Source organism: Triticum urartu, chromosome 5A, assembly GCF_056163025.1.
Source record: "Triticum urartu cultivar PI428250 chromosome 5A, HENAU_Tu73, whole genome shotgun sequence".
Lineage (NCBI taxonomy): Eukaryota > Viridiplantae > Streptophyta > Magnoliopsida > Poales > Poaceae > Triticum > Triticum urartu.
The window spans coordinates 81452532-81474552 of NC_141877.1; the positions used below are offsets into that span (position 1 = coordinate 81452532).

Below are 22021 nucleotides of genomic sequence, written 5' to 3' on the forward strand. Positions count from 1 at the left end.
TCTGACCTTGTGTTCCCGACTAAGATCTTGCTTTCTTCATTTGATCTCTTTGCATCGGTCGACTGACTTTCGACTTGTCTATTATTCTCCAGGCAACTACAGAGATGTACTCGACACCCAACGGAGCACAGGGGCAGGCCGAGGAAGGGGAGGTGAGCGGAGGCGAAAGCGGAGACAAACAGGGGGAGTGGGAGTCTGACGGCGAAGGAGAGGGAGACGACGGCGTCAACTCAAGTGAAGAGGAGGAGGAGGAGGAAGCTGAACCTCCCTGCTCGGAAAGGCGATCCAAGCTTACACACGACCCTGCGCGGGAACATGGTAAGGCGACTGCTCCCGTTGGGCAGTCGTCGAAGCGCCCTTGGACCTCTTCTCTAGAGCCGACTGAAAAAGCTCCCAAGCACCCCCGCGCGGCGCCGTCCAAGCCACCCAAGGCTCTGCCCAAGATGAGGATGGGTGTCCCCACCATTTCTGGGTAATGATAGAACTTGTTCTCCTTTGTCGACCGTGGACGGATCCTTGGTCGATCCACTGAGCCGACTGACTGGCGTTCAAATTTTGCAGTGCTGCTACTTCTGAGATCTCCGCCAAGGACGATGATCAAGAGATGGAAGATGCTGTTACTTCCAACCTTGGTATGATTACTGATGTTCTTCCTTGAATCGACTGACGATTTCTTATAACTCTGGTTGATTGAATTTTTCTCGTAGCTCCCCCTCATGTTATTAACCTTCCTGACGACGAAGACGAAGCGCCGCTGAGAGTGAGGCGGAACAGGAAAGCATCGGCTGGCGAGACTCCACAATCCACTCCAGCGTCTGAGGCCGTAGCTCGAGACGGTGGTGATACCAACCGGGCTTCTGTGACTTTCGCCAATCCTCTGACGAGTGTGCGGCCCTCGACGTCGATCGTAAATCTGCCTTCGCTCTTCGCCACACACCACGTCCCTGAGGACCAACTGGGTGCAGCTAAGGAAGCTATACGCCAGGCAGGCATCATGATGGAGCAGGTCAAGGTGGTTCGAGAAGCCAGCCAAGCGGCTTATGACGCGAGTTCAGCTCTTAAGAGTAACGTCCAGGTCAGTCGATTCACTGCTTGTTCTATTAGGGTATGCTGTCTGAAGAATCTCTTTTCCGAAGATCTTTTAAATCTGTACACCCACTGGGTGTTTCTGGTAAGTTTTTTGGTCGAGTGGGGGCACGCTGAGTGCACCCACTGGGTGTAGTCCCCGAGACTACGGTGGACTGCTGGCAGTCGACTGTAGTCTATATATTGTGTTGCTGTAGTTTTACTCCTTCACTCGGTCTGGCCAGGCCATGTCGAATGAAACTGTATCCAGTCGACTGCGGGCAGTCGAATTTTATTTTTCAAAACCAGTGGGGGCACGCTGAGTGCACCCACTGGGTGTAGTCCCCGAGACTACTGTTGAATGTTTTTGATTCAGCTGTAGTCTTAGAAACGTCATCATTGTCTCTTGGTTACTCGGAAGCAACTTATCTTGGACCTTAGTCGACTGACTTTTGTAGAAATCCTGTGAACTTGTGGCTCTCTACTCTGAGTTGGAGAACAAACAGATCCAGCTCGACCTTGACTTGAAGCTCGGTCAACAGAACCTGCAGAAGGCGCGAGACGAAGCAAAAGGTATGGCTGGCGAGGTTTCTCATTCTTGACGAGTGACTTCCCTTTCTTGCCCATTCTTGACATGGAGTTCACTCGATGTTCTATAGATAAACTGGAGGAAGCTCTGAAGAAGAAGGATCAAGATCTTGCCGAAGCACAGAAGGAGGCCTCGAGCAAAACGAAGCTTGCAGAAGAGAAACTGGCTTCGGTCGGAACTCTTGAACAGGAGAACTTCAGACTGAAAACTGCTCTCGAGACAGCTAATCGAGAGGTCAGCCGACTGAAGAATGACAAGATGGTTCTGCATGACCAGGCGGGTGAGCTGGCAGGGAAGGTAAACGATCTGGAGGCTTATCTCGGTGGACTCGCCAAGAAGCTGTTCGTCATGCTCGAAGGTAATTATTCCAACCCGGCTGTCTTGCAGTTACCAAGCCTGCGTAAGGCCACTGTCTTATTCTTGAATCGTGTTTGCAGAATTCTGTCAGAGCTTCGAAGAGGAAACCAGTCGAGTGGAGCCAGGCTTGGATCCCGCCAATTCTCTCGTGAAGGACGAGGATGCTATGAACATGCTCCAACTGGAGTCTCGTGTTACCAGCGTTGTTGACTATCTTGCTCGGCTGAAGGTTGCGATGTCGCGGATCGACACATCACTCTGGCCTGGAACAACGCTTCAGAACGACCTCGAGTCCCTGATGGTTCGACTGGATGAAGTCCCGGGTCGAGTGGCAGAATGGAAGAAATCTTCTGCTAGATGTGGTGCTGATGTCACTCTGTCTCTTGTCCGCGTCCATTGCAAGGAGGCGCAAGAAGAAAAGCTGGCCGCCATCCAAGTTGCCAATACCAGGAAGCACAGCTTTCAAGACTTCATGGAGACTTTCATTGCTGCTGCTACTCGTATTGCAGACGGGATCGACTTGGACGAGTTCGTCGCCCCTTCCAGTCCTCCACTTGAGGAATGAAAAACTTTTATGCTTCACTTTAAATTTGCCTCGGAATGCCGAGTGGATTCTGTAACCATTAAACTCTGTCAAGACGAGGGCTCGAGTACTTTGATCTGAGGTCTCGGACCTTTGGGTTTTATCCGAACTTGATTTATCGTTGAATATCTTCGGGAATTATCTGCCGAGTGGAACTTGGCCTTCACTCGAAATAACTTCGTATTTGTGGTGCGGCTCCAAAGGAAAAGGTAACAGTCGATTCGCATCTTGCCGTCCTTGTGGATTGGGACGTGTTCCGAACTTAGGCGAGCACTGGGCTGCAGCTAAGCCCCCGAGTGGGAGGTTTACCTTCCACTCGGTGGGATTTTCGAACACTTAGGCGAGTACTGGGCTGCAGCTAAGCCTCCGAATGGGAGGTTTGCTCTCCATTCGGTAGGATTTTTATATACTTAGGCGAGTACTTGGACTGCAGCTAAGCCCCCGAGTGGGAGGTTTGCTCTCCACTCGGTAGGATTTACAAACACTTAGGCGAGCACTGGGATGCAGCTAAGCCTCCGAGTGGGAGTCTGGCTCACCACTCGGTAGGATTTTCAAACACTTAGGCGAGCACTGGGCTGCAGCTAAGCCTCCGAGTGGGAGTCTGGCTCACCACTCGGTAGGATTTTGAAATACTTAGGCGAGCACTGGGCTGCAGCTAAGCCTCCGAGCGGGAATCTGGCTCACCACTCGGTAGGATTTTCAAATACTTAGGCGAGTACTTGGCCTGCAACTAAGCCCCCGAGTGGGAGGTTTGCTCTCCACTCGGTAGGATTTTTATATACTTAGGCGAGCACTTGGACTACAGCTAAGCCCCCGAGTGGGAGGTTTGCTCTCCACTCGGTAGGATTTTTATATACTTAGGCGAGCACTGGGCTGCAGCTAAGCCTCCGAGTGGGAATCTAGCTCTCCACTCGGTAGGATTTTCAAACAGTTAGGCGAGCACTGGGCTGCACCTAAGCCCCCGAGTGGGAGTCTGGCTCACCACTCGGTAGGATTTTTTGGAAACTTAGGCGACCACTTGGACTGCAGCTAAGCCCCGGAGTGGGAGGTTTGCTCTCCACTCGGTAGGATTTTTATATACTTAGGCGAGCACTGGGCTGCAGCTAAGCCTCCGAGCGGGAATCTGGCTCACCACTCGGTAGGATTTTCAAATACTTAGGCGAGTACTTGGACTACAGCTAAGCCCCCGAGTGGGAGGTTTGCTCTTCACTCGGTAGGATTTTTATATACTTAGGCGAGCACTTGGACTGTAGCTAAGCCCCCGAGTGGGAGGTTTGCTCTCCACTCGGTAGGATTTTTATATACTTAGGCGAGCACTGGGCTGCAGCTAAGCCTCCGAGTGGGAATCTGGCTCTCCACTCAGTAGGATTTTCATATACTTAGGCGAGTACTTGGACTGCAGCTAAGCCCCCGAGTGGGAGGTTTGCTCTCCACTCGGTAGGATTTTCAAACACTTAGGCGAGCACTGGGCTGCAGCTAAGCCTCCGAGTGGGAGTCTGGCTCTCCACTCGGTAGGATTTTCAAACACTTAGGCCAGCACTGGGCTACAGCTAAGCCCCCGAGTGGGAGTCTGGCTCACCAGTCGGTAGGATTTTTTGCAAACTTAGGCGAAACGGATTCGCAGCTAAGCTACCCACTGGGGGATTTCATACGCAAACAAAAGTGACAACAATTATAGGAAGAAATGGGACACTCTTGTCTTTGATAAAAATAAACTACAGAAGTTTTTCTTATTACACCTCATCCAAGTGAGAATTCAAGTGTAAAATGGGCGGAGTAGTTCCGCATTCCAAGCTCGTGGCTCGTCGATCCGGCGATCAACGTTGTAGAGATGATATGCTCCATTGTGGAGGACTCTGGTGAGGATGAAGGGGCCTTCCCAAGTAGGAGCAAGTTTGTGTGGTTTCTGTTGATCCACTCGTAGGACCAAATCTCCTTCTTGGAAGGCTCGGCTCTTTACATTTCTGGCATGGAATCGACGCAAGTCTTGCTGATAGATGGTCGATCTGATCATAGCCATTTCCCTCTCCTCCTCTAGGAGGTCGACTGCGTCTTGCCGGGCTTGCTCTGCTTTGTCTTCGTTATAAAGCTCGACTCTAGGGGCGTTGTGAAGTAGATCACTCGGCAGGACGGCTTCGGCTCCGTAAACCAGAAAGAATGGCGTTCTTCCAGTCGACCTGTTCGGGGTGGTCCTCAGTCCCCACAAAACTGATGGAAGCTCGTCGACCCAAGCGCCTGCTGCGTGCTTGAGATCACGCATCAGTCGAGGCTTCAGTCCTTTGAGAATCAGACCATTTGCTCTTTCAGCTTGTCCATTCGACTAGGGATGCCCGACCGACGCATAGTCGACTCGTGTGCCTTGAGAGGCGCAAAAAGCTCTGAACTTGTCTGAATCGAAGTTTGACCCATTGTTAGTGATGATGCTATGCGGGACCCCATATCTGAATATCCACTCTCTGATGAAACTGATAGCAGTGCTAGCATCAAGATTTTTGATAGGCTTGGCTTCAATCCATTTGGTGAACTTGTCGACTGCCACAAGCACATGTGTGAATCCGCTCCTGCCTGTTCTCAGTGGACCAACCATGTCCAGTCCCCAAACAGCGAAGGGCCAGATGAGTGGAATGGTCCTCAGAGCTGATGCTGGCTTGTGCGACATGTTGGAGTAGAACTGGCAGCCTTCACACTTGTCGACTATCTCTTTCGCCATTTCGTTTGCCCTGGGCCAGTAAAAACCCGCTCGGTATGCTTTGGCCGCAATGGTCCGAGAGGACGCATGGTGACCACAGGTCCCCGAGTGGATATCATCAAGGATTATCTGACCTTCTTCTGGTGTTATGCACTTTTGACCAATTCTAGTTGCGCTTTCTCAATACAACTGTCCTTTTATAATTGTGAAAGCTTTAGATCAACAGACGATCTGTCGAACCTCTTCTTCGTCCTCTGGAAGTTCTTTCCTCAAGATATACGTGATGTATGGTATCGTCCAGTCGGGAGTGATTGCCAAGACCTCCATGACTAGGTCGACCACAGCAGGAATTTCGACTTCAGTCGGATCTGTGGCACTTTTCGGTTGCGGGGCTTCTTCTGTAAAAGGATCCTCCTGGACTGACGGCGAGCGGATGTGCACCAAAAACACATTGCTGGGAATGGCTTCTCTCTTGGAGCCTATCTTTGCCAGATCATCAGCTGCTTGATTTTTTAGTCGGGGGATGTGATGAAGCTCTAATCCCTCGAATTTCTTTTCTAGCTTTCTTACTGCATTGCAGTAGCCAGTCATAGCTGGGCTTCTGACGTCCCACTCCTTCATCACCTGATTAACCACCAAATCTGAGTCGCCATAGACCATGAGGCGCCGGACGCCGAGTGAAATGGCCATGCACAACCCATACAAGAGTGCTTCATATTCTGCTTCATTATTGGAGGAATCGAAGAGAATCTGGAGAACATATATGAGCTTATCTCCTCGGGGGGAGACCAGTACTACCCCAGCACCGGAACCATTCAGCATCTTAGATCCATCGAAGAACATGGTCCAGTGCTCCGAGTGAACTTGAGTCGGAAGCTGCTGTTCAATCCACTCGGCGACGAAATATGCAATTGCTTGGGACTTGATAGCCTTCTTTGCTTCAAACTTGATATCTAGGGGAAGGAGTTCAATTGCCCACTTCGCCACTCGACCAGTTACATCTCTGTTGTGCAAAATCTCTGACAGTGGAGCGTCGCTGACGACCGTAATGGAATGGTCAGAGAAGTAGTGTGCAACCTTCTTCTTGGTCATGTAAATCCCATATACAAGCTTCTGGTAATGGGGATATCTTTGCTTCGAAGGAGTCAAAACATCAGACACATAATATACTGGGCGCTGAAATCTGAAGGCCTTTCCTTCTTCTTCCCGCTCGACCGTAAGTACTATACTGACAACTTGTCCCGTGGCCGCAATGTAAAGCAGCAGAGGCTCTTTACTGATTGGGGCAGCAAGCACCGGCTGGGTGCAGAGCAGAGCTTTGAGCTCTGCAAAGGCTGCATCAGCTTCTGGAGTCCACTCGAACTTGTCAGACTTCTTCATCAGTCGGTAAAGAGGCAATGCCTTTTCACCGAGACGAGAAATGAATCGACTTAGAGCGGCCAAGCAACCTGTAAGCTTCTGGACATCATGCACACGCACAGGGCGCTTCATCCGGAATATGGTGCCAACTTTCTCGGGATTGGCATCGATTCCTCGTTCGGAAACGAGAAAACTGAGTAACATTCCACCTGGAACTCCGAATGTGCACTTTGATGGATTGAGCTTGATATCATATCCCCTGAGGTTAGCAAAGGTTTCGGCAAGGTCAGTCAGCAGGTCGGAACCTTTCCGTGACGTGACCACAATATCATCCATGTATGCTTCTACGTTCTGACTGATCTGAGTGAGCAAACACTTCTGAATCATCCTCATGAATGTGGCTCCAGCATTCTTGAGGCCGAAGGCCATGGTGACATAACAGAAGCACCCGAATGGGGTGATGAAAGCCGTTTTGATCTCGTCGGGTCCATACAGACGGATCTGTTGGTACCCTGAATAAGCATCTAGAAAAGACAAACGCTCACACCCCGCGGTCGAGTCGACTACCTGATCGATGCGGGGGAGAGGGAAATGATCTTTCGGGCAGGCCCGATTGATATGTTTAAAGTCAATGCACATGTGAAGTGACTTTTCCTTCTTGGGGACCATGAAAACATTGGCGAGCCACTCGGAGTGGTGAATCTCTCGGATGAACTCCGCTGCTAAGAGCCGAGCCACCTCCTCGCCAATAGCTTTCCTCTTCTGGACGACGGACCGTTGAAGATGTTCTTTCACAGGCTTGAACTTCGGGTCGACTCGTAGACGGTGCTCAGCCAGCCCCCTAGGAACTCCAGGCATGTCAGAAGGCTTCCATGCCAAGATGTCCCAGTTCTCACGGAGGAACTGGATGAGCGCTTCTTCCTATTTGGAGTCGAGCGTCGTTGAGATGTGAGTCGGAGCAGCATTGGGGTCGGTTGGGTGAATGTGAACTGGCTTAGTTTCACCGGACGACTGAAAAGCTGATTCTGAAGCTGGCTTCTTGGCTCGCAGCAATTCACTCGGATCAGCAGTCTTCTGGTACTCTTGCAGCTCGACTACTGACATCTGAGCATCAGCGATCTTTGATCCTTTCTAAAAACATACTCCTCTACTTTCTTCCGATTGCCTGTAATGGTGATCACACCTCTGGGGCCGGGCATCTTCAACTTGAGATACACATAGCACGGTCGAGCCATGAAGCGTGCATAAGCTGGCCGGCCCAGAATAGCATGATAAGCACTTTGGAAGTCCACAACCTCAAATGTCAACTTTTCCTTGCGGTAATTCTTTGAATCACCGAAAACCACATCGAGAGCAATCTGGCAGAGTGACTCGGCTTTCTTTCCAGGAATGACTCCATGGAAACTCATGTTGCTGGCACTGAGCCTGGACATCGGAATGCCCATCCCTTTCAACGTTTCTGCATACAGTATGTTCAGGCCGCTGCCACCATCCATCAGGACTTTGGTCAGTCGAGTGCCTTCGACAACTGGATCGACCACCGGAGCTTGCCTCCCAGGGGTGGCAATGTGCGTAGGGTGATCGGACTGGTCGAACGTGATGGCAGTCTGAGACCACTTCAGGTAGCTGGGTGTTGCCGGGGCAACCATATTCACTTCACGGTTAATGACTTTCAGTCGACTTTTGCTTTCGACATCAGCAAAAATCATCAAGGTGGAATTGACTCGGGGGTATCCATCGTCACTATCTTCTTTGTCCTCAACTCTGTCTGACTCTTTTTCCTTGTCTTTGGACTGCTTGCCCTGAAACTGCTGGATCAGGAGCCGGCACTGTCGAGTGGTATGCTTTGGGTAAATAAGATTACCCTCTTCATCTTTCTTGGTGTGGATGTGACACGGCAGATCCAAAACATCATTTCCATCTTGATCCTTGACTTTCTTGGGGTTCCAGGGCCCCTTGGGTTTTCCCTTGAATTTTCCCTGGGTTACGGCCAGGGCCTCCCCAGGAGCGGCTGGCTCGGCCTTCCGCTTCTGCTTCCGACCGGAATTGCCTCCGGTTTCCTAGGCGACTGCTTTCTGCTTGCCACTCCGGAGTCGATCTTCATCTTCTCCGTTAGCGTATTTGGTGGCAATTTCCATCATCCGATTCAGAGACATTTCTCCGGTCCGACCGAACTTCAGGTTCAACTCTCTGTTCTTGACGCCATCTTTAAAGGCACAAACTGCTTGGTGATCTGGTACATTCTCAACCGTGTGATGCAAAGTGATCCACCACTGGATGTAATCCCTCAGAGTTTCACTCGGTTTCTGCACGCAAGACCGCAATTCTGTAAGGCCTGCCGGTCGCTTGCATGTTCCTTCAAAGGTCGTGAAAAACACTCGAGAGAGATCCTCCCAAGTGTAGATGCTGCTGGGTGCTAACTGATTCAGCCACGCTCTAGCAGGGCCCTCTAACAGGAGAGGCAAATGCTTCATAGCCACCTCATCATTGCCGCCACCAATCTGGACAGCCACTCGGTAGTCTTCGAGCCAAGTGTCAGGCTTAGACTCGCCGGTGAACTTGCTGACTCCAGTCGCCAACCGGAAGTTGGGAGGAATCACTGCGGCCCTGCTGGCTCGACTGAAACACTCTGGCCCTGAAACACGTACTCTGCTGCTGGCAGGCGCATCTCTGTCGTGGCCTTCTTGGTGAGCTCTGTTCCTGTCAACCAGACTCTGAACGAGGATAGATCTCGCATCAAAGCCTGGGTCCCTGGGGTCGACTGGAACTCTCCGCCCAACACTATGAGGGTGTCTGTCATCCTGCTGTCGAGGCGCATATGACCCACTCCTTGGGGGAGGGGTTGGCACTCGACGTCGATCGAACCGGTGATCATACTGCTCATTTCTTCTATACTGATCGTGCCGGTCTCCGCGTCCCTCACGCCTCGGGGGCGATCTTGGGCTGTGAGGCGACTGGACTGTATCCGTTGCAACGGATCGACTATGGATCCTATTCCGCGACTGAGAAACAGCGGAATTCTGGTTTCCCGCTGCCCGGAGCAACGCTCTGATTTGCAACAAGCCCCTGCCAGCCTCCGACTGGGAGGGCTGAATCGATTCTGCTATACGGGCCGCGGCTGCCAAATTCTGAACTAGGGTTCGATATACCTGCGTACGCGGGAAGAGCTGACGTCGACTGGACTCGGGAGCTCGCTGACGCGCTTGCTCGTCGAGTATTCGCTGGAGATTCTGCAGTCGAGTGCGCTCGGCCAAGTTAGCCAAGCGCGCATCCTCCAAGGCCCAGGCCTCGGGGGTTTCTCCGACGATAGGAGTGTGGAATGCATCCATGTTCCGGCGGCGAAGCTCCTCTCGCTGCAATGATGTGAGAGGTTCGGGGAGATACTCATCGTGGGGATGCGACGGGTCGCCTCCACCCGCATCTCCATCGGTGCGAGGGAAACCGGGAGGACTGTGTGTTCCATCGACCACTAGAACCTCAGCCGCCGGGTCGCTGCTGTCGCACTCGGATGCGGTCTCCGCGGAGCCAGTCGAACAGGCCATAGAGGGATTCGTCGGGTTTCTTGATGGTGACCAAGTTGACAGGTCGGTAATCCACAACCATTCGATCCTTTTTCAAGGACTCATCGAGTTGGATCTTAAGCTCGGCTAGTTCTAGGGGTGCCATCTTATAGGGTCTTCTAGAAATTGGAACGGTTCCTGGAACAAGGTCTATCACAAACTCAACATCCCTGTTAGGTGGAACACCTAGCAGTTCTTCTGGAAAGACATTCGGAAAATCTCGGACTACCGGAACATCCTCAAGGTCTGGAAGGGGGTTGGCGTTTAGGGAGTAAAGTTGGCGCTTGGCCACTCGAGTTAAGACATTAACTGTCTTGCCCGAGGGGTGAGTAAGTTGAACGGTTCTAGTGGCACAATCGATCTTAGCATAATGAGCTGACATCTAGTCCATACCCAAGATGATGTTTATGTCGGAGGACTTGAGAGCTATTAAGGATGCAAGGAAGACAAGTCTGTCGACAAGAATTTCGTTCCCATGGCTTACTCTATAAGTTTGCCATCTAGAGCCAGGGGTTTGAATTTCCATGGTAGAGGACATGTCACAGAATGTCGTGTTATGCAGTCGAGCATAGTTCTCGGATATGAATGAATGAGATGCTCCAGTATCGAAAAGAACAGATGCCGGATGGCAGTTAACAAGGAGCGTACCAAGGACGACGTTAGGATCCTCATGAGCCTCCTCGGCTGAAACATAATTGACATGGCCACGAGTAGTGGTGGCCGGCTTGGCGTAGAAAGTCTTCCCCGCAGGCTTACCACGGCCAACGGACTTTCCAGCTTGATTGGGGTTGTTCTGGGGACACTCTCGGCTATAGTGACCCGGCTCTCCACACTTGAAGCATGTCACCACATTGGGGCGTGGAGCAGCATTAGCAGCGGGGCACCCATAGGGCTTGGGCGGTGCAAATTGTTGGTTGGGACGAGGCGCCTCAAAGGATGGCCTCGGGATGAACCTGGGTGGCAGTGCCGTGCTTGGAATCCACACCCGGCGCTTCTGAGTACCAGAGCCGGATGAAGAGCCAAAATCACGGGAGTGCTTGCGTGAAGCGTCGTAATCAGTCTAGCCCGTCTCAGCACTGATGGCTTTATTGACCAACTTCTGAAAAGATGTGCACTCGTGCAGGCGGAGATCACGGCAAAGCTCAGGGCTAAGTCCCTTGCGGAACCTTGCTTGCTTCTTAGCGTCAGTAGATACCTCTTCGGGAGCATAGCGTGCCAGATTTCCAAATTCACGACAGTAAGCATCCACGGTTAGTCTTCCTTGGGTGAAGTTGCAGAACTCCTCCCTCTTGCGATCCATGAGACCTTCCGGAATGTGATGCTCACGGAAAGCCTCACTGAATTCAGCCCAAGTAGTGATTTGACCGACCGGGCGCATGGCTTCGAAGTTTTCCCACCAAAGGCTAGCAGGGCCTTCGAGGTGATAGGCAGCATAAGTAACCTTGTCGGCTTCGGCTACATTGGCAGAACGTAGCTTGTGGGTGATGCTGCGAAGCCAGTCATCCGCGTCGAGGGGCTCGACGGAATGGTTGAACTTTGGTGGGTACAGCTTGATAAAGTCATTGATTGACACCAAGTCATTTCGCGGGTGGCGTGCGGTGTTCTGCTCAATCCGCTCCAGCAGGCGGTTAGTCTCACGCTTGTTTCTTTCCGCCTCTAGCATCACTTCGGCCACAGAAGGCAGGTGAGGCAGATTCTCACCTCTAGCTGCACTGGCTTCCCCCTTCTCCGAGGCAGCAGGGTTGCTGCGGGTGTTGACCATCCTAGGACAAAACAAGACAATGGTTTAGATAAGGATGGCTCAAACTTAGCAAGGAAGTGCAGAATGTAATGGATAACACGGAATGCAGAGATGTTCATCCGTATGTCATGGTAATATAAAACTGCCATATATATACCAGCGGTCATACACATCATACATAGTTTAGTACAAGCCCATGCTACAGTACAACTATGATGAAGGACGTTACATCTCATCGGAGGCATTCCAAGCTCCTATATATTATTTGTCTACAACTCCGAAATTGACTACACACTAATTCGTATTCCACAAATCACGCAGGACAGTGGAGATACAACTACTACAATACTAGTGGTACTACTACTAACTCAGACAGCTCCGTAGTAGTTCTCATAGAAGTCACCTCCGTAGCCTGGAAGTTCAACATGACCATCCGGGAACAGACAGTCCTGAGGAGCCTATGGACCAAAGGGGCTAGGATGAGGTCTTGGAACAACAAACGGTGGCCTGCGGGGACCACGGGGTGGGGTGATGCCTCCCACATCACACCAATCCACCATGTCTGGCAGAGCTGATCTCACAGGATACAGATCCCTTGTATCCATACATCCAGCTTGCACCGCAGGTGCAAACCGAGTCAATGTGGCGCAATGATCAGCACGGGTATTGAGAAGCTCCAGCCTCAAGGCCCGATTCTCTCGGTCCTTATCTTCGAGCAACTCGGCAGTGGTACGAGTTAATGAGTCATCCTGAGTGGAGTCAGCATAGATAGCCTGAGGATACCCTTGCGCTCCCAGAAGTGAAGCTGGCATGTAACGGAAGTCGGTGTTCCGTAGCAGGCCAGTCCGGACTCGCAAAATGGTCATCATGGAATAGGCAGCATCCTGCACAGCCATCTCAACAGTAACCCCGAGTCCATAGGAACAATGAAGGGGCTCGGTAGATCCAGGATAAGAAGAAAATATCCTGACGGTGCAGAGATACTGGCTTTGATTAAAATCGCGGAACTGCTCTTCGACGGTGTATTCGGGGTACCAACGGTAGCCCGTCTCGATCATTACCGGACTAGCATAGCATTATGACCAGGCACGTCGAGGCACCAGCTCAGGCGAACCACTTGGTTTTGAACATGGTTGGCCATCTGAAAGCACAACCACAATGCAAAGACATCAGAATTCCTAGGGAAAATTGGACAGCATAACAACTGTAAATGCTCAGAAAAAGATTTGAGACATCCACAACAGTTCGGAATACCACTCAACAACATCATATCAAGGTTCTGATTCAATTAGCAACATACTAAGAATAGTAGAAACTGAACTGAGACTTGTAACAACAATCCTATAAGCTACTACGGATTACTAACACGTGAACCTGATAGAAGAGGAGAGCCTAATCCTTATCCCACATTGAATGAGGAGAGAATGACTCAGATCAGAGGCATAGGTAAAGGAGTAAAAGAACCTTACGTTCCCTTCCACAATCAATTCCCCTACATATAACTAAAGCATTTCTAGACTCGACATCGACCAGTTTGGCTCAACGAACCTACAGGCAGTCCGGCTCTGATGCCAACCCTTATACCGGGAGTTGTTGTCCTAACTCTTTTGACTCAATGGCCCCTCCGACGAGCCCATTAGCTCCGCCACAACTCCCTCGTCCTCCCCACCGAACCATGCTTCGCCGCCTTCGCCCTCCTCTTCAACCTCGGGCACCCGAGCCATCTCTGGTCGATTCGCCACCACCAGGACCTCCCTGAGCTCGCTGACCCCCTCTCCGACTCCGCTGTGAGCTCCTCTTCCTTTCCCCCTAGCCCCCGTGTTCTTTTGGCCCTTGTAGCTGCCGTTTCCACCGCACCCGAGAGCTCCTCGCCGCCGGCCATGTCGCCGTCGTGGCTACGGCCGTGCAAGCACGCGTCCGAGCGCCTCACCGTGCTCAGCGCAGCACCAGGAAACTCCTGGACAGAGTACTAGGGTGATTAAGAAGCCGAGAGGGTCCATTGGTTTCGGGCCCAATGTGTGGTAGTAGCTGAATCTTAAATCACGCATACAGATCTCAGTTCTTAGGGACGTCCTCAATGAAACAACCCACCATGTACTTCTACATGGCCTCTCATCGATACCTTTACCAAAACATGTTCAACACATCCCTCGCATTACCGGCACAAGCATTTCACTCTAGCCCATCACCCAGATGAACCAGACCTGACACAACTCTAAGCATAGCAGGCATAGCAAGGTAGGAAGATCACAAAACATGGCTCAAAAAACTCCTACACATGCTAGTGGGTTTCATCTAGTTACTGTGGCAATGACAGGTCATGCAGAGGATAAGGGTTCAACTACTGTAGCACACAGCAGTTTGAATCGCGTTATCTTAATGCAGTAAACAAGAGAAGAAGCGAGAACATGGGTTTGTGTCGGAATGATCAATGGTTGCTTGCCTGATGGAGTGATAACGGAATACTGCCCTTCAGTTGGATACTCGTGAATATCCTCGGAGGCAGAACCTACCACGAAGAACACATCGGAACACAATCAACACATGACGATATGCCACAATATGATGCATGCTATGACATGGCAATATGAGTGTGTCTTGGCCTAATGCAAGCTAAAATAGAAAGGGATGAACTCATTTGAACCAAAGATTCAAATATTAGCTCACTAAACATGGCATTTAGAGTGCATTTCCTTATTCTGCGTAAACAGCAAGGTAAAGTTGTTTGGTCATGCATGAAACCATTACAGATGGATAGATTGAATTTTTTTGATAATTTTTCATATATAATTTATCTCATTTGGAGCTATGGTTGAATTTCTATGAATTTTTGAAGTTTGAACTATTTTCTGGAATTTCCTATATAAAAACAAATCCAGAAAATGCATTACTGCGTCAGCATTGCGTCATGCTGACCTCAGCAGGTCAAAGGCGCCAGCCCAGGTCAAACCTGACTGGTGGGCCCCTGCTGTCAGCCTCTCAGTGCACTAACTACGTTTAGTTAGCCTAATTACTGGGTAGGGCCCACTAGTCAGTGACTATACTAATTAAACTAACTAATTTTTAGTTAGAAACTAATCTGGATAATTAGCAGAGGAGGGCCCACTTGTCATTGACTCAGGGGAGTCAACTGGGCCCACCCAGTCTACGTCGGTGGTCAAATCCGCCGGTCAACAGGGCTAATCCCGCCGGCGTTGAGTCGCCGGCGAGGCCGAGACGGCGGAGGGTTTCGGAAAACGCCTTCAGGCGACCAAATCGACAGCGGAAAACATCGTGGGAACGAGCCGAAGCGTTTGGTGGTGGTAGTTGGGCTCGGGGTGGCCGGAAAACATCGCCGGCGACGAGCTTGGCAGTCGCCGGAGTCGGGTGAGGACGGTTTCGAGGCTACGGTGCACGGGAGGAAGAACTGGTGGTGGCTACGGGTTCCTGGTGCTCCGCTGAGCACGGTGAGGCGCTCGGACGCGTGCTTGCATGGCCGTAGCCTCGACGGCGACATGGCCGGTGGCGAGGAGCTCTCGGGTGCGGTGGAAACGGCGGCTACAGGGGCCAAAAGAACACGGGGGCTAGGGGGAAAGGAAGAGGAGCTCACAGCGGAGTCGGAGAGGGGATCAGCGAGCTCGGGGAGGTCCTGGCGGCGGCGAATCAACCGGAGATGGCTCGGGTGCTCGAGGTTGAAGACGAGGGCGAAGGCGGCGAAGCAGGGCTTCCGGTGAAGCGTGGCTCGGTGGGGAGGATGAGGGAGTCGTGGCGGAGCTAATGGGCTCGTCGGAGGGGCGAGGGGGTGGCTATAGTGGCAACTACGGCGTTGGACGTGCTCGGCCGTCGCGAGAAGAGTGAGAGAGACGAGGGGGAGAGTGCGAGAGGATGAGGGGGAGACGTGGGGGTCGCGTGGCGTCCTCTGGGCGTCTCCCGGCATCGGCAGAAGCAGGAGGTGGCCGGCGCGTGTCTGGCGCGCGGCGAGCACGTGCCCCTGCGTCCTGGCGCGAGGTAGGGGGTGACTGGCCGAGCCAGTAGGCTGGGTCGAGCCAGGTAAGGCCCAGGTGGGCTTCTTTCTCCCTTTTTTTGATTTAGTTTCTGTTTTCTATTAAACTGCAACTGTTTAGCTTTATTTAAAATACTTAAACATTTCCAAAAACCCTGAAAATAAATGTGGCCTCTGTTTAGATTATTTCCAACAGGAAACATTTACTCCCAGAATTATTTGAGCATTTAAATTATTTTATAGCATTTAAATGCCCAAATTCAAATACTTATGATTTAATTCAATGACCTTCTGTTGACCTAGAAAATTGTGCACCGATTTTGCCAGAGGTCCTAACCTAACACAAAGAGGGTGAACATTTTAGAAGGGCATTTCAGGTTCATTGAAATTATTTTTAGTAAACCCTAGTTGATTTCAAGAGGGGTGCTGGGGGTTCTGCCTTCCCCATTTCAAGTTTCTGATAAAAAGTAAACATGATGCACACTCTAATGCATGGACTAGTTAGGGTGTGACAGTGAGATCTTTAGCTACGACGTTCGGGTGGAGAGATCAAGACCAGGAAGACAAGGAACCGCAGCACCGGCTTTGGCCATAAGACCGACTTCTGCTGCATCTACCAACCGAGTGGTACTCTTAGTGATGTATTCTATGTCCTACACCACATGCTGGAGTACAGACAGGATTAGCAGAACCTTCACATGTCACCTACATCCAGCGATGCCCATATTCTTCAATGGGAAAAGAAAACCTAGGAGATATCCCAGATCATCGACTTCGAGCTGAGTTCTATCACATCCAGAGTGAACTTGCCCAAATCATCATGAAGGATGTCCTCAAAAAAATAGGGATGTTCTATGAAGAAGGGCAAATGTTGCAGGAAGACGTCCGAACACGCGTAGCCGCTCAGCATCTCGACCTGAAGCCTTTCACTAAGCTTGGGGACTATCTCCCTGACTTGGATGGATGGCACGACATGTTGGAGTGATTGACAATATATGACAAAAGTGTCTTTTTAGTCCATATGTGGTACCCCGACACAGAGAAATCGGAACGCCCCGTATTCCAGCACAGAGATCAAGGAGAAGTCTTCTGGAATACGACACTGCTTAGCATAGAACAAACCAGCTCTTTATTGCAAGCTATACTGGGTACAAGGGGGTTACATCGGCACGGTGACACTACGCCTGCCACGGTAGCTCTATGCAAGCAACATAACAACTTGACGCGGTGGAATGACTACTGGCAGCTGAACAACGACAACAGTGATGAACTCCACTCCGCAGGGACTCTGACTGGAACGCTTATCCTAGCGCGCAAACAAGGGATCCACGGCAAACAAGCAATCATATCCGGCATGACCGGCAAACTGGCATGACACGCTAGGTCAGTACATTGAATGTACTTGCAAGCTCACAGCAACCAAAGCAATCAAGACAAACAATAGCATGGCAATTACGTGTTAACAAGGATTAACATGATAATATCAGATCAATCATAGTATGAACAAGAAGATACAACTGGAACAATATGAACATGGCATGAACATATGAACATGATGAGGTTCGCATGCAACATGATGAAACTATCATGCACCAACTTACTCTGCTCTGGTTACATCGTAACCATCAACTACACAAACTTACCATCACGGATATCACACGATCATCTCAGGATCCAATCAAGCTTGGTATTAACAAAACCATAGTAATCATTTATGACCACAAGGAGCTTGATCGTTACCCTTAACTCTCACATAATACCACAAATATCCAACAAGTTGGCATCCACGATACCACAGTGATCCTCTCACGATCACATGAGTATCAACCAACTTCTTTCATCGTCGAACCAGGGTTGTTATTAAGCAAATTATTATTATTACTATTGACCCATAGTGTGACCAACTACAAACTAGGCCCATACCCGCGGGCGCGGCTATCGATAGATTTAACACACACACTGCAGAGGTTTGCACACTGTACCCACACCATGGAACCCTGGCCTCGCACTTGCATTCGGGTGGACCGAAGCGTTCCGACAAAACTGTCCTACTGCCATGGCACCCTCCTGGCCACTCCGACCAACTCCCCTTTGGGCTAAGTTCTAGGTGGCCCCGTGCCAACCAAAGGCACGAACGACCACCATTGTGGAAAAACGGTCCCAAACGGGGACAAGGATCCATATTCAACAACAGGCACACAAGGCTTATGCCATCCTACCTGATCAGGGTAGCACCCGTGCATAACCTTCCCTCGCGGGAGGCACCGGTGAGAGGCATGACAATAGACCCAGTTAGGACCCCACATAGGGTAAGCGTGGTTGCACTGGTCAGATCGATATGGTGGCACCATGACTCAGCCAACAGTTGTTCAAGTTCAATTTAATCCGGTTAAACTTGAATGCAATATGCTGAGCCATGACAAAAATAACAGGATGCAACTACAATGCATGAACATGATATCAACATAAGCATGGGGTGCAACATAATCAACGAGCATAACAACATTTAATCATTTATCCAAATGAGCATGGCATACTAACAAGCATGAATATCACAACTAGAATACTACTCATAGTATAACATGAGCATTAGCCTCAATAATAAATACCATGCAATAACATAACGATAAAACTACCATGCAAGTATTTAATCAACTGGATGCAAAGAAACATGCATAATGACGGTACTCGGAATAGACGATAGTCATGCACCGAAGACCATCACCAACATGTACTACTACCAAACTTTGTCAATATTAAAGTAATACTAGCATGAAGAACATAACAACAAAGTGCAAGAAAACATAGCATGACGGTAAACACCGATCCATAAGCATAACGGAAATGCTGATAGCAGTAGCAAAACAATCAAACTGTTATTAAAGATTCAATTTAGAACACCCCAAAAATTTAACCATGATTTATTAATTTAAAATTTTGCCATGGTAAATTAAATTTTTTTTTCTGGATTTTCTTTTAATTTAGAACCACTCTTTTCTCCTGAATTGTGGAGTTTTCACACCAAGTGAAAACCTTTCAAAAAAATTGTAGGACTTGTATATCTTCCCAAGACCATTTCTTTTTATCAATGGAATTATTTCTACAATTATTTTTCCCTGAGCTTTATTTCTTTTAAAAAATGATTTTTCATAAGTTTTTGGGTTCCATTTGCACTACAACCCTTTCAAATAGTTCTTTAAAATCCCCACCAAAATTTGGGGATTGTCATCTGATGTTCCCACATCACTTTTATGCAAAAATCTCTTTTAGTCATTTGGAAATTTTGAGCCCTACCCTAAGTTTTCAAATCTGGTCCAGTTTGTAATTTGCACTACAACCTATTTAATTATTTCTTTATAAATTCCACCAAAATTCAGAGATGATAGTAGTAGCGTATAATTCAACTTTATGCAAAAATCCATTGGTGCTCTTTGGAAAAATTGAGCAAACCATCCACATCTTCATTCTGGTCCAGTTTAGTGTTTTGCACTGCAACCATATTTTATCTTGCTCTTGTTGCCTTGGGATTTGTCCTGCTTGAAGTACACCTTACCAAACACTTAAGTCCAGGATTAGGGAACCATTTGATTATTTTTGGTCCATGCATTAATGCCCTTTATTTTTTGTTCAAATTTGGTTTTCTCAAAAACATGCACTAGGAAGTTTTTGTTTTTGTCAAACTAACCTTGCCACCATCACCTACATCTAAAGAGACCCCAAACTGGAGACTTTCGTCACCAGAGGAGATACCTAGAAGCTCCTGGCATTCTGTCGAGCACTTGGTGTTCATGAACAGGATTGGCATGCTCATGAATTTGCGCAATGGGCTTGCCACAGCAGCCAAACCAACGTGTCCACTAAAGTCCTAGCTACCTCTAACCTAGACCTGTTAATCCCCAGCCTCATCCAAGCCTCCTGGCATGTGTTGGCATTTCGTAGAGCACCTGGCGTGCGTGCTCTGGGCGCGCCCAGAGCGCACATTTTGCACGCGCGCGTGCAATCGAGCCGCCGCATTCGCTTACCCCCGCGCCCTGGCCTTTGCTCGCCCGCAGGGCCAGGCCCTGTCCTCACCCGCTCGCCAGAACCCTCCAAGCGACCCCTGGCCCCCTACAACACCGCCGTCAGAGCTTCCTTGGCGGCACCCCGCGTCCGCAGCAGGATCTTGCCATGGATGGTGCCGCCCGAGCCACTCCAGCGCGCCAGCTCGCCCCTGAACAGCCCGAGCTCATCCACGAGTCTGTCCTCTAGCGCCCGTCGCCGCCACGTCGCTCTGCTAGCAACAAAGCAGCGGTTCACCGGCGTTCTTATCCGCAGCCACGGGGACCGACCTCCCCGTCTATAAATAGCCCTTCCGATCACACCTAGGCTCGTCAGCAACCTTGTTCGAGTAGTAGGAAGCCCCCCTTCTCCCCAATTGGCTAGAGTCCATCATCTCTCCCATCTCCGGCAGGCCGGGCCACCGCCACGTTCCGGTAAAATCCGGCCAGGACCGAGGCCAATAACTCCTCCCGTGCTACCATCCTCCTCCCCTCGACCGTGTGGAGCAACCCCAACTCTCAAACACGATCGGGAACCACCGTAGCCCGAGACCCCAATCCACCAGAAGCCATCATCCGCCATGGAGCTCGCCGCCGGCGACCCCCTTTGTCCCCACGACTCTCCCGACCACTGGGAGGACAGCCCTGGACTAGCGGATCCATCCCTGCCCTCGGAATTTCGTGCGGAGTCTCCGTTCGTCGGCGGCAATCGCCGGAGCTCCGCCTCTGCTCGGCCAGAGGAGAAAGAAGGCGCGAGCGACTGGTCAAACCTGACCAGTGGGCCCGATGGACCCACTGTCAGTGACCCAGCGACGACCCGTGTTGGCTTTAGTGGAAGCGTAAAACCCAGAGTACGTTTCCTCCTGTTCAAAAACGTATTACTCCCCGAACCGTTTTCTTTTTCTGATTTTTATTAAAAACAGACTTCTACTAAACTTTGACTGGTTATAACTTTTTAAATATAAGTCCAATTGATTTTATTCTTTTTCTGTTGTTTCTCAATTTTTTTCTAGTTTATTTTCATATTTATTTGAAAATTTTACAAACAACTTTTTTGTACTGTTTTGAAACTATGTGTTAATTTGAAATTCTCTTAAATAGGATTTTGGAGAGGGAAGCAACTTCCAAAAAGTGCACCCCCACTTGCATACTCTTGAAGGCAAACATTCTGCACCTTGGCATAATATTGTGGTGTGTTGTTTGATGCGGTTACAACACCACCTTGACGCGGAGGATTCATTATTTTATGTGATGACATGATCATACTCATGAGTGCATGTTGATGATTCTGTGCTGTTGGAATTTGATATGTTTGTGATAAGCAATCACCCTCGTATTCCTTTCATGCCTACCGGAAGGAATCCGGGAAAGCCTCTGTCTTGGGTAGACACGAGCTTGTCTCTAGTTCTTCGTTGAGACGGTTGTGTCCGGTAAGGCATGGTGAGGTATGATGAGTGGTGATTCTGTCTTATTGGTGTGAAATATATTTCTTATGCTAATCATGCAGGAAATGCTTTAACCTCCTGAGTCGACCATAGATCGAGTCTTGTTCCAGTAACCCCCTTACTTGTTTCGTACTACCACTTGTCCCTGTCGTAGGTAGGGTACGGTTCAGTAAATTGTCAACCCCTTCCTAGCACACACCATACAGAGAGGCCATGGTGGAAGATACCGGCTGCATCCGGTAGGCATGCCACCTGGTCCGGGGGCATGGGTGTTTCCGGTTGGAGTCGAGGGGGTAGCTCCCCTAGTTTGCGTGTGTTATAAATTTTGTGATCCCATGCTAGTCGAGGTTGTAGCCTCCGCACTTAGAGTTTTGCTTAATGGGTGTCGTGGGTGATTCCAGACACCGGTAAGTTAGGCTGGTGTATGCGGTCAGGTGTGTTTTCAATTAAAAGATCGTAGACGGAATTAGTCCCGATGGACTAAAGGAATCTGTTACTCATGGGTAAAGAGTACACCCTCTGCAGAGATTATATCTATTCGAATAGCCGTGTCCATGGTTAAGGACTACAGTCTGGGATGGGTCAAGTGTCGGTCTTAGTGTCGGTCTTCGGAG

At 49.9% G+C, this 22021-nt stretch overlaps 1 protein-coding gene across 1 annotated transcript; it reads left to right on the top strand.

Moving 5' to 3' along the window:
• Window positions 1-604: 604 nt before the first annotated feature.
• Window positions 605-2576, top strand: LOC147970395 (uncharacterized). The gene is made up of 5 exons (XM_087522679.1): window positions 605-632; window positions 708-1075; window positions 1524-1638; window positions 1725-2012; window positions 2092-2576. The coding sequence occupies exons 1-5, from the start codon at window positions 605-607 to the stop codon at window positions 2574-2576; spliced, it is 1284 nt and encodes a 427-aa protein (XP_087378805.1).
• The last annotated feature ends 19445 nt before the right edge of the window (window positions 2577-22021 follow it).